At 33.5% G+C, this 12,709-nt stretch overlaps 2 protein-coding genes across 2 annotated transcripts; both read left to right on the forward strand.

The window, feature by feature from the left end:
* The first annotated feature begins 1,443 nt into the window (after positions 1 to 1,443).
* LOC114416489 (formin-like protein 4) lies at positions 1,444 to 4,314 on the forward strand. Its single transcript, XM_028381371.1, has 2 exons — positions 1,444 to 2,496; positions 2,769 to 4,314. Exons 1-2 carry the CDS (start codon positions 1,655 to 1,657, stop codon positions 4,096 to 4,098), a joined length of 2,172 nt encoding a protein of 723 aa, XP_028237172.1. The 5' UTR covers positions 1,444 to 1,654; the 3' UTR covers positions 4,099 to 4,314.
* Positions 4,315 to 8,978: 4,664 nt separating this feature from the next.
* LOC114416490 (protein EDS1L-like) lies at positions 8,979 to 12,504 on the forward strand. The gene is made up of 3 exons (XM_028381372.1): positions 8,979 to 9,529; positions 10,158 to 10,967; positions 11,490 to 12,504. The coding sequence occupies exons 1-3, from the start codon at positions 9,215 to 9,217 to the stop codon at positions 12,225 to 12,227; spliced, it is 1,863 nt and encodes a 620-aa protein (XP_028237173.1). The 5' UTR covers positions 8,979 to 9,214; the 3' UTR covers positions 12,228 to 12,504.
* Positions 12,505 to 12,709: the final 205 nt, after the last annotated feature.

Raw genomic sequence — 12,709 nt, forward strand, 5'->3', positions numbered from 1 at the left:
TCTAATGTGGATGACCGAGATAGCACCATAAGCTGAAGAGAATTAGAGTAACTTCTTAGTTGTGAATTGGCTAATGCATGCATGAGTGTGGTTTGATGTGGATCGGCTGAGTTCATTTACAGTCTCCTAAATGCTAAGCCTAAAGAGTGACGGTGCTATGTCATGTACTAACTGAGATGTGGTTTGGTTGGAACTTGGAATGGAATGGTACAAAATTTGAACTTGAGGTGATTAGCTGTATCTCAACCAAGGTGTGACTCGAATGAGATTTTCCAATAAAAGTAAAATATAATTGTTACAAATATCTTATAAAATATAATTATTGCTTCAAAATCACATACGGTATAAAAATTCTAAATACGGATATACAAGTTTAAAAAATAAGTATACTCATAATATAATTGTACAGTGTTATTCAATGACAAATCATCATTTACATAATTTATGACATAATTTTATAAAACTTATCATAAATGATGATTATATAACAATATTATCCATGCACAGATATTTTTCTCTTTAAGAATACAATATATAAAAATAGGGACTGGTGAAGAGGGGAGACAACCCTTGTCGTGCTTTACTTAAACTTGAGTCTGTGTAAGTGTGGTGCGTATATTAAGTGTGGTGTGTGTATTTTTTTTTTTATTCATTAGAATTGAATATGGTATCAAAAAGTTTAGTTTAACCCATTGAGTTCCCTTTAACTTCAAATTGAACCTGTTTTTAACTCCAAGGATATTTTTTTAACAAAAATAATTGATTCAAATTTCAAACTAATAAACCAACAATTGTTACCGTTACCAGTTCGGTCTGTTTTGAACTTTTTCTTTGGCTTCCCCAATTAGTGGATTGAACAAATTTGATGCAAAGAGTGTATTGCGCAACACTTCTTAGCGACTAAACTTATTTTACTGGTTAAAAGAATTTGTTCAGTAAAATAGACATGTTTGACAAAACGGCAATAAGTTTTTTTTTTTTAAAAAAAAAAATCCTAATTTTTAAGATAACAAATGATTTGGAATAAACAAAAATATTAAAATTTATAATTATTTGAAAATATATTATTATCAAATTTCAAGTTATAGCCTAATAGTTAATTATGTCATTCTGTATTTTATTTTTACTTTTATCACTTAAGCTAATAACTAAAAATTTATTAAATACTTTCAATCTAATAAGCTATTTTTTAGCTTTGAACTAACTTACCTCTTAATTTTGCCAAATGCACCCTAAAGGAATTTTTTCGTTTAACTGGCTAATTCTGTCCCTTCCTTTTCATCTATGCTAACATCCAAATTTTGGCCGACTAGTGTATAATTTCATTGGTAATGAATTTGGAATTGCCCTTTATGGCCAATTTAAGCCTCCTACTGACATGGCACCAATGACAACTACCTCATTGAAAATATCAACAACCGTAGCCAAGAACATTGAAAACATACTACACAAGTGATACTATTTCGAGAGTTCCATTTTCTTTTTCTTGTCATCTTACTATTCTTCAATTTTTGTTATGCTTTGCACTTTCCCTCTGTCCTTCAACCAGATAATTCATAGTTTGCTGCTATATCTCATGCCTCTGAATGTGATCAGCTAAGAAACATAAACAAAAACTTGAGTCTTCAAATTCTCATCTCAAAAATATATATCAATGTCAGCACCTAGTCATGCAATTGTAAAGGCTGTGGCTGCCACAGCTGGGGCTATGTTACTTATTGCTGCGATATTTGTTTACTTTTTTTACAAATTTGTTCTTGCTAGATACCACCAGAGACACAAAGTTGGTGCAAGTTTGCTTCGAGAATCAGGAGTGAACCTTGAGTATATTAACAAAGTTGGTGGCAATGTGAAGGGACTAATTGTTGAAGAAAATGGGGTGGATGTTCTTTATGTGATGGACACAGAAAGAAGACCATTGATTACTGGTTTTCCAAATAGTATATTCAATCCAAGTTACGAACTTGATGAGGAAGAAAAGAGAATAGATATAATGGTCCAAAGGTCCAAAGTATCCAAGCCTGAAATTCCAGAGGCATGTGAATCTCCTAGTGTTGTTGGTCATGAGAATCAAGTTAAGCCAGTGTCACAAGCATCATCAATTTCAACATCACTAACACCAAGACAAAACTTGCCACAATCACCTCAACCACTACCACAATCTTCACCAATGATTGATGAGAACAAGAAAACTCAACCATCACCACCACCACCACCACCTCCTCCTCCTCCTCCTCCTCCTCCAACTCGTCCTCCACCACCACCACCTGGTCCACCTCCACTTCCTAAGGCCAGTGGCTTCATTTCATCACTGAAACCCCCACCTGCTCCCAAAGGGAAAACAAACATAAGAAGCACTAAAGAGGGTATGGTAGGGGAGAGTTCAAGAGAGAAGGGTGTTGGTCAAACAAGGCTGAAGCCTCTACATTGGGATAAGGTTGCAGCAAATGTTGATCATTCAACTGTGTGGGATCAGATCAATGATGGCTCTTTCAGGTATATATATATATATCCTCCTCATTGTTAATTTGACTATTATCTGTTTTCCAAGATTTTAAATTGCGTTCGTTATAATTTTTGATATCGCAATGCTGCTGAAGTGGTCATAATAATTGCAGTCACAAAATCTCGAAGTTAAAGCCAAAATTGTAGTCGTGAACTGTTTTTTAAAACCTTAAAAGAGTGTTTTTATATCAATGCATTTTCAACTTGACTAGAAGTTTTTTTTGGTAGGCAACTTGACAAGAAGTTCTTTCCCCGTTTTACAGGTTTGATGATGAACTAATGGAATCACTCTTTGGATATTCAAGCAGCTATAAAACCCAAGAAAGAAACAGAACTCTTTCCACTTTGGCCAAGTCCAATTCCAATGCACCAGCTCAAATATTCATTCTTGAGCCAAGAAAATCTCAGAACACTGCAATTGTGCTAAGATCACTTGCTATTTCTCGCAAGGGAATCTTGGATGCAGTTCTTGATGGTCAGGGACTAAGTGTTGAGACACTAGAAAGACTAACTAAAATAGCTCCCACACAAGAAGAGGAAGCCAAAATCATCCAATTCAGTGGCAACCCGGATCAGCTTGCTGATGCTGAATCTTTCCTATACTTCATTCTTAAAGCAGTTCCAACAGCATTCAACCGTTTGAAAGCAATGCTTTTCCGGTCGAGTTACAATTGCGAAGTTCTTCAGCTCAAGGAACAGCTACAAGCACTTGAAATGGGTTGCAAGGAACTGAGAACTAGTGGCCTGTTTTTGAAACTCCTTGAGGCCATTCTCAAAGCTGGGAACCGGATGAATGCCGGAACATCAAGAGGCAATGCACAAGGTTTCAACTTGAGTTCTCTTAGAAAACTTTCTGATGTGAAAAGCACAGATGGGAAGACTAGTTTGCTTCACTTCATAGTGGAACAAGTGGTTCAATCAGAAGGAAAAAGACAAGCTATCTATCAAAAGCACAAACTTCACATAAGCAATGGTGAAACAAGCAATGTGAATAATAGACCTTATTCATATAGCCTCATACAACAAGAGGCAGATAAAGAACATGTATTGCTTGGTTTGCAAGTATTAGGTGGGCTAAGTGAAGAGTTATCTGAAGCAAAGAAAGCAGCTAGTCTTGAGTATCATAATTTCATCACTATGTGTTCAACTCTCAATGCTCATGTTAGTGAAATCAGACAGATTATAACATGCTGTGGCAATATTAGGAGTGGTGGATTTATCAATGAAATGAAAGGGTTCCTAGAGGAATGTGAGGGAGAACTTGACGTGGTGAAAGAGGAGCAGACAAGGATCATGGAGCTTGTGAAGAAAACAAACGAGTACTATCTAGCAGGAGCATCTAAAGACAACATGGTAAACCCTTTTCAACTGTTTGTTATTGTGAAGAGTTTTGTTGACATGGTAGATAAGGCTTGCATAGAACTAAAAAAGAAGGTAGAAAAGAAGAATATTGTGGGAGGAGAGGCTGTGTCAACAACACCACCTTTGTCACCATCAAAGAGGACGCCGCTCAGATTCCCTAACTTTGATTTGTATTTTCTATCGAATGTGTCAGAAACTACATCTTCTAGCCAATCAGAAGATGATTTCTGAAGCTGGGTTTGAGTTTGTATCAATTTGGTTCAGCAAAATGTTCTCTGGTGTTCCCTCAATGATCAAATATTTGTTATATAAAATCTTTAACTTTGATGGATTTCGAAGGTGTACAAAAGATATGACTATGAATATACTCTAATAAGTTTGTTATAATGGTGATTTGGTTCAATTGAAATTAAGGGTACTAGTTTTGAGTCAGAAAGTTGCTGTAGAATTTTGGAGTAATGAACTTTAAGATATTTCTACCTTTTATATTAATCCATGTTTCTAGCATTTTGTCTGTGTTCCTGGGTAAAGATGGCCAAATACTTTTCTCTCTGCTACATCCTTCGCTTCGGTATAACCTTCTTGTGTGATGTCTCTCTAAAGGGTGGATACAAAGACACTGAGATGCTTTAGGTCTTGGCTTTGAACAATATATAAGGATAATAAATGTGAGTGTCAACAATCAATATTACCTCTTGAATCTTATTTCATTAACATAAATCTTTTTGGACCTTAGACCTTAGACTTTGGGCTTTCTTGGGATAATTATCATCTTAGTAATCGGACTCAACTTTGGGCTTTCTTGGCATAACTACCATCTTAGTAATCTGACTCTAAGCAGGAATTTAACCTCTACCGTCACTTTCTCGGGAGATTTTCTTATCTTATAATGGGTCGAATAGGTATTTGACTATCCTAGCCGAGTACCTATCTGATATAATATCCGGTATAGTTTGTATGAAATAGCCTAAACATTATGATGATTATTAACTTGTGTTAATTGGTCGTACATAAATGAATTTAAATGAAACGTGTCATGAAGCATGGCTTCAGCAACTCACCTTTTTCTTTTCCTATGAATCCGGACATCAAAATCTCACGTTAAGCATGATAAAATAAACAAATGATTAATTGTTGGGAGAAATGAATCATCTCATTAAATTTTCACTTGACCTTGTTACACACACAAATTTCTCTTTTCATAAATATTTGCAATTTTTGATAAGGGTCTACCTATTTAATGTTGCCCATATAATGTTTATGTTATAAGGAAAAATATAGATTACAAAATTTTCACATCATATCTATTTCATGATATTAAACATTTTTCATTGCTTATATATTTTCATTTTCTTGCAAGGTGTTAACTCCTTGGTAAATATATCAATTTGTTCAAGTACTAATTTAAAACGATAAGATCGAGTTTCGAATTTACAAGAATTTTGATTATCCTTAGGATCTATATGTGTCCAATTTTAAATAGTTAATGAATTGAATCGAATGTTTGTAACGTGATGACACATAGATGTAAATTCGACATAAATTAAACTACAAAGTTAGCATGTGCAAGGGTGAGAAAACAAACACTTGAAGCAGTAAAGTAAAAGTTGATATAGAAATACGAACATGTTGGGTGCTTTGTCTATCATAACTACCCTTGATGCAACGTCAATGATTTTTCTCTATTCAATATTATTTCAATTATTACCTACATCCACTTGCATACTCTAGTCATGATTCCTCACATGAAAGAGCCTGACTTACCTAATTTCATTTCTAATCCCTTGAGAGATAAATCAAACAAATTGCATTATGAACATGCATAATTTAGGCTAGAAAACATCATTCTATCCCTAAAGATGGATTATCTAGATGTTATTTTCTAGTTCTTGAGATAAATATTTTTCAATGCCTAAACCTTATAACACTACATGAGCATAAGTGATCAAGCCATAAACACGATAATAAGCACAAAAAAGAGACAATAATATCAAAATAATATTAAATAGATAGTTAGAATCATTATATCAATAATGTTTGGTTGTTAAGCTCCCAATAATGAGAAGTTTAACATCTCATTGTCATGAAAGACTTATAAATAAAATAAGGGGCAAATGAAGTGGAAGAAAATGGAGGAAGATGGAGAAAAGTGAAGGTGGAATGCTCCACCGATTGTGCCCCAACTCTCTGGTGCCCAATAGAATGAATAATAATAAGATCCCTTCTTTTTTTCTTCTTAAAACGCAATACAATCATGTTTTTCGACATTGACTATGCGCTGAGTGAGATGGAATGTTGAGCGTGACAAAAAAAATCCAATTGGTTTAAGTGACCACGCACTAAGTGTGCATCATGCGCTAAGTGCGCTTGCACGTGACAACTGTCTTCCCATGTGACTTCTTGCACTAAACAGGGCTGTCGCGATGAACGATCCTCATGCGCTGAGTAAGGCAGTCGCGTTGAGGGCGACTCTCCAGCTCTTCTTCCATGTATTCTGTTGTATCTTTACAAAAAATATATTACTAAAAACACTATAAATTTACTAACTTTAATATCTACCGGATAAAAACTCAAAAACACATTAAATTTCTAATGTTTAAACACACAAAAAAAAACAAAAAAAGAAAGATAAAAATTAGATAATTATTATATGATTTAAATTTACAAATTACGCATACATAACAATTATCACAAGAAAATACGATGATTAGCAATTAGCATATAAAAGAAATTTGCTACGGGCACAGGGCAAGCTGTCCCTGCAATAAAAATAGACCAAAAAGTAGGAAGAAACTATGTGACTTGATGATTGTCATATGGCCTATTACTGTTCAAATAATAAGGTTGTTAAAGGCTTCGGTAGATTAATTAGATTATTAATTAACGGGGCAAGTCCTATTCAACAACCGTTGAAGTTATCAATGGCTACCGGTTCAGTGAAGAATAATAACCGTATTAAGAGCATATCCGGTGTAGGGCATAATTATTTAGGAATTGTTTATCATAATTTTATGGATCTTATAACTTCATATTTTAAACAAAAAGTCAGTTCAATATCAAAATTATTAAAATGAGTGCTTAAATTAATTTAAAGGATTTTATTATGCTTACAAATATATTATTTATATGATACAATATTAGTAAGCCCATGTTTATATAAGCAATTTCATGTCATACGCTATAGTAAGAAAAAAACTTAAACAACATTACTTAAAATTAAATAATTCACATAAATATTCTCATTGTAGATGCTATAATGTGAGTCGTATTGTTGTGCTAGCTTCCAAAAATAAAGTTCTCAAATTAATAAGAGACAAACAGAAAAATGACAAAAGAAAAAGAAAACCCACATGAAAGTTGATACTCCTTGTACTTTGATCAACGAAGAAAAAATAACAACAGACTCTTTTAATACCCTCTATGTAATATACCTTGGTTTATTAGGTAAATTTTACGAGTTTTATTTATTTATTAATGTGGATTTTTTTTAATGAGAATCATATGAAATTTATCCAATAACAAAAAAGTTGCATTGGAAAAGAATATACGTACCCAAGCTTTCAAAAAAAAAAAAAAAAAGAATATACCCGACAATACATTGCTTGCATTACACCGGTAAAGAGTAACGATAATAATACAAGCAATACAGTCTCTAATCTGAGTCTCCAATACTTGTTACTAACATACTCTTTATGTTAGTTATATATTTTTTTAAGGCAAGTTATAAAATTTATTAAAACCTACAGAATCGTGAGTAAAATTTGTTAAATAAGAAAATATTTTTAACAATTTTCAGTCAATAAACATGTGTTTGAAGAAAAAAATTATTTATAGTAGTGGATTCAAACCCACAAACTTAGTAGGAACATAATATTTTTAAAAATAAAAAAAATAATATTTTCTCAGATTCTTTTTATAAGGAACAAGTTTTACAGTGAAATTTGTTTCTTATAAGAAAGATAGGAGGTAGTATTAATTATAATAATAAAATAAAATGAAATATGAACTTAGATGAAATGTCCAACTGTAAGACCTAAGAATGGAATGAAATGTAAGAAATAAGCTTGTAATTAAAAGACAAAAATTGACAATAGAGTAAAATTTTTTATTTGTACTAGTGGATTCAAAACCACAAGTTAGCATGAACAAATTATTTTAAAAAATAAAAAATAAAATTTTCTTGGATTCTTTTTTATAAGAAACAAATTTTATGGTGAAACTTGTTTCTTATAAGAAGGATGTAATTATTATAATAGAATAGAATGAAATGAAAGCACTGATGAAATGAGACCTAAAAGTGGAATGGAATGTAAGAAATAAATTAGTAATTAAAAGACAAAAATTGACAATAGAGTAAAAAATTAGAGATAGTAGATTCAAATATGTAAAAATAAGAGAGAAAAAGTAAAAAAAACTCTTAATATATACTTATTATTTCCTCAAATGAGAGGGAAGTAAGGGGTATATTTGTACATACTCACTTCCTTATAGGTTTGCCACTAATTATAAGTTTCGAGATTACTGTGTCCATAGTATCAACCAATTTTCATATACAATAAAAAATTTAAATTTGCAAAAAAGGTTAACAAAATTCGATTAGATTTCATGTGAAAATTAATTAATATTATAAAAATAATTAACCATAAAACAAGTTTGAGAAAGTAATGCCAATATTTTTCATATATAATCTCAAGTAAGAAAGACGAGTAGATTAAGAGAATCTAATTCAATTTGTTAAACATCATATATGTGAATTATTATAAATTTTTTCTATTGATCTTTGATTTGATTCTTACCACCAGAACAAAATATTATGCAAAAAGTAATCCCTGGGCCCTGACCCTTTCAGAAAGTCATTCCATATGAGTTTCCAGGTAAATGTGAGAAACCCTGCTCGCAGCCCAGGTTGGTCTTGGTTTCACACAATTATACACATGTTCAACACTGATTGGTGATATTTGTTTATATTATTTACTTCGCAGGGTGGTCTTGGTTTCACACAACTATACACATGTTCAACTCTGACGGGTGAACCCATCATTAGTTTATTGGACAGTGGGTGGATACTTTTAGTTTATGAGTCAACTTGCCAAGTCTTGGTTTTATACATTACACATAATGTTCCGCGGATTGGTGAGTCCATCATTTTGGTTCATCGAACGGTGGAGATTTAAGTCAATGCCAACGGTACTAGTAATGTTGATCTGATCAGATAGAAGCATCCGCAGTTGAGTGAGTAACTAAACATTGATCAAACCTCAAAAACCTTCTTCTATTAGATCATTATAAGACCAAGAAGAAGCAAGAGGGTGTGAAAAGCAAAGTAGAGTAGCTAGAGAGAATAGAAATGACTCAAGTGATGAGAGGAGAGGTGATTGAGAAGGCTTATGCTGGGTCTTGGAAGGCTCACAAGTCCCCAGACAAGCCTTACCTTATTGAAAAGATCAACAGAAACGACCCTCAAGAAGTTATCTTTTGTTTTCCAGGATCAGGTGCTGTCAGGGATTGGTACTCTCAGAAAAACTTTGGTGAAACAAAAATAGATCTTGGTCTGTTTCCCTCACTCAGAAGCATTGGTATCGATGAACAAGCTTTGGTGAATGAGGCCTTTCAGAAAAAATTCCAAGAAATTTTGTCTGCCAAACCATCACTTGCGGATGAGGTATTGTATGACAACAACAACTCTCTTACCCTTTATGATTTGGTTATGCAAACCATCACTTTTTGGCTTTTTTCTTTCCTTTTTGCCAGTGCCACTATCATAAATCATCTGTATTTGTTCGTAAATAGTAATTGATATTGATTTGTCAACTAGTAATAAGATCCAAAGTTGCTAAAATTTTTGGCACAATTATTGTTTGGGGTAAATAATTGAATGAATGAATATGGGTACACGTAGAGAGAAAGTGCTTCATTGAATAGAACCTCGTTCAACTATTAGTGAAAAAAAAAATTCAATATTTATGAACCAATAGTTTAAAAAAGTTTTACATTCTCATCAAATTATAAAATATTACTACCAACTTTTTACACTTTCAGTTTGTAACCCTTAAAAAAAATATCACTACAAAAACCCTTAAAAAAATGTAATAGTATCATAGAATTTCTCTAGTAATAATAGGTGTTACAGTTTTATTGGTAACTCAGTTTTGTTCCAATTCATTCATTCATGTATGGTCTTGCACAACATAATTGGTCAAACATTCGATATCCATCCCTTTTCTTACTAATTATTTTGCATCAAATAACTTTTCTGCCTAAGGAAAACATATACTTGAATGAATCTGCAGGTGGAGAAAGCAATGAGTAAAAAGAAGCAAATAGTGTTTGCAGGACACTCCTCTGGTGGTGCGGTGGCTATTCTGGCAACCCTTTGGGCCTTGGAAAACTACCAACCTCCTAAATCACACGGTGGCATCCCTCCCCTGTGTGTAACCTTTGGTTCTCCCTTAGTTGGGAACCACATATTTTCCCATGCCACAAGGCGTGAAAATTGGTCTCACTACTTTTTTCACTATGTGATGAGATATGACATAGTGCCACGAATCCTCCTTGCTCCCCTCTCTTCCCTTGACCCAAAATTTGAACCAATTTCCCAGTCCTTCAACCCCAAATCCAAGTCTTTCATGAGTGACTCAGTGGGAAGAGCCAGTGCAGAAACAACTTCAGAGTTCTACTTTGCCATAATCTCAAATGCTGCAACTGTCACAAGCCATGCTGCTTCTAAGTTAATGGGAACCACAGATACCACATTAGAAACTTGGTCAAATTTCATTACCTTAAGCCCTTATAGGCCCTTTGGCACTTACTATTTCTGCACTGGAAATGGAAAGTCAGGGAAGAAAATTGTGATAACAAACTCAAATGCAGTTCTACAGGTCCTGTTTTTCTCTGCTCAATTAAGCACTGAAGCAGAAGCTGCTCAAGTTCCCTATAGGAGCTTACGAGATCATACAATTTATGGCACCGAACTGCAACAAATGGGGCCTCAGAATGTTGTGCACTTGGATCAACATCAGCTCCAGAATCTTCCTTTGTCTGAAGATGGTGCTGGTGGCTCAAATGCAACCATTAACACGGCCTTAAATGACCTTGGCCTGGTAAGTACTAACATTTCTTCTGCATTACATAATTGGAAAAAGTATAAGCATGTACTGGTTTGACCTTAATAAGCAACTTAGGAAATTAATATACTATCTAATAAGATCACATCATAAAATCCCAGATATATGTTTCTTAACCATCACAAATTGGTTTTGTTGAACAACTGGCACAATACATTAATCATTTCAGGAGAAAAAAGAAGCTGTCGTACTATAACAAATTTAAAAAGTAATCGTTAAGTCCTCGGTATAACTTTTGACTAATGAAAATTATAATATTAGTAAAGATCATCATGGTTTTTTGTGATATCTTGAGAGAAAATAGGCTATATATTAACAGTGTAAACAGTTTTACACTATCATCTAATTACAAATCACTATCTATGATATTTGTTTATTTTTATGACAATTACCTTAAAAGTCATTACCTTAGGATATGACATTAATTTCTTATTGTAGTCGATTTAGCTACGAATTTACAGAACATATATGTGATAACTCCTTTGTTTGGAATTTTAGATTCCAAGAGCAAGACTGTGCCTCCGGGCAGCAGCAGAGTGGGAGGCAAGAAGAACTGACAACGAGAATAAGATCAAAGAGAAGAAAGATTTTGTTGCGAAAAAATTGGACGTTCTTCGGGAATACAGAAAAATGTATAAGGATAAAAGGGTGGGTTTTTACGATGGCTTCAGGGAGCATAAGCAAGGTGAGGATGACTTCAAAGCAAACGTGACGAGGCTAGAGCTGGCAGGTGTGTGGGACGAGATGATGGAAAAGGTAAGAAGTTATGAACTCCCAGATGAATTTGAAGGCAACAAAGATTACATTGACCTTGGAACTGAGCTTCGGAAACTTATGGAACCTCTGGATATTGCCAATTATTACCGACATGGGAGGAATTATGAGGACAGTTCTTCTTCTTACATGATTAAGGGAAGACCAAAACGATATAGATATCCTCAAAGATGGTTGGAACATGCTGAGAGAAAGTCACATGAATCTCTCTCAGCATCTTGCTTCTGGGCCGAGGTGGAAGAACTTCACTACAAGACAAGTAGGAGTAGTAACATTGTCTCATTGGATCAACAATTTAAGGAAAGGATTGAGAAATTAGAGATTCAAATAAAAGCATGGAGTGACAGAAAGGAACTAGATGAGGATGTCTTCTTGGAGGGTTCTACCTTGGTGAAGTGGTGGAAAGCACTTCCTCAACAACACAAGCAACATTCATGCATTAAAACTCTTATTAGAGAGTGACACGAGACAAACATGCATTGCAATAAGTCCATTCAGCGAGTGTTAATTGGCTGAGTGAGCTTTTTTTGTTTCTCTTGTTTACTTTGTTTCTTATGTAGTTTTTCTTGGTTCCTTCTCGTGTGCGGTTTGTGATTCTATATATCGTTTTCCTTTAATAAATGCCACAACCAAGGTTGCGGCTATGTACAACTAGACGATTTTTTTATTTTTTTTTTCATTTTCAATACATAGTTTTACCATGAAAAACATATATAATACTCCCTTGGTTCCATTACAAGTGTAGGATAAGAGAAAAAAATTGTCTTATGAACTGTGAAGTTTAAAAATGAATTAATATGATATAAAATTAATTTTATAAAATTATTATTCTATTTCATCTATTTTTTACTTTTTGGTTAAATTATAATTTTGATTCTTTTGTTTTGGTTTTGGAAGACTAAAATTGTGAATTATTAAAAATAAAGTGATTAAAATTATATTTT

Source organism: Glycine soja, chromosome 6, assembly GCF_004193775.1.
Source record: "Glycine soja cultivar W05 chromosome 6, ASM419377v2, whole genome shotgun sequence".
Taxonomy (NCBI): Eukaryota; Viridiplantae; Streptophyta; class Magnoliopsida; order Fabales; family Fabaceae; genus Glycine; species Glycine soja.

Bases quoted from the DNA above. Each gene is read 5' to 3' on its own strand.
- LOC114416489 (XM_028381371.1), top strand. From the start codon at position 1,655: ATGTCAGCACCTAGTCATGCAATTGTAAAGGCTGTGGCTGCCACAGCT. The intron at 2,497-2,768 runs GTATATATATAT...CCCGTTTTACAG, and splicing joins ATCAATGATGGCTCTTTCAG to GTTTGATGATGAACTAATGG.
- LOC114416490 (XM_028381372.1), top strand. From the start codon at position 9,215: ATGACTCAAGTGATGAGAGGAGAGGTGATTGAGAAGGCTTATGCTGGG. The intron at 9,530-10,157 runs GTATTGTATGAC...ATGAATCTGCAG, and splicing joins AACCATCACTTGCGGATGAG to GTGGAGAAAGCAATGAGTAA. The intron at 10,968-11,489 runs GTAAGTACTAAC...TTGGAATTTTAG, and splicing joins CCTTAAATGACCTTGGCCTG to ATTCCAAGAGCAAGACTGTG.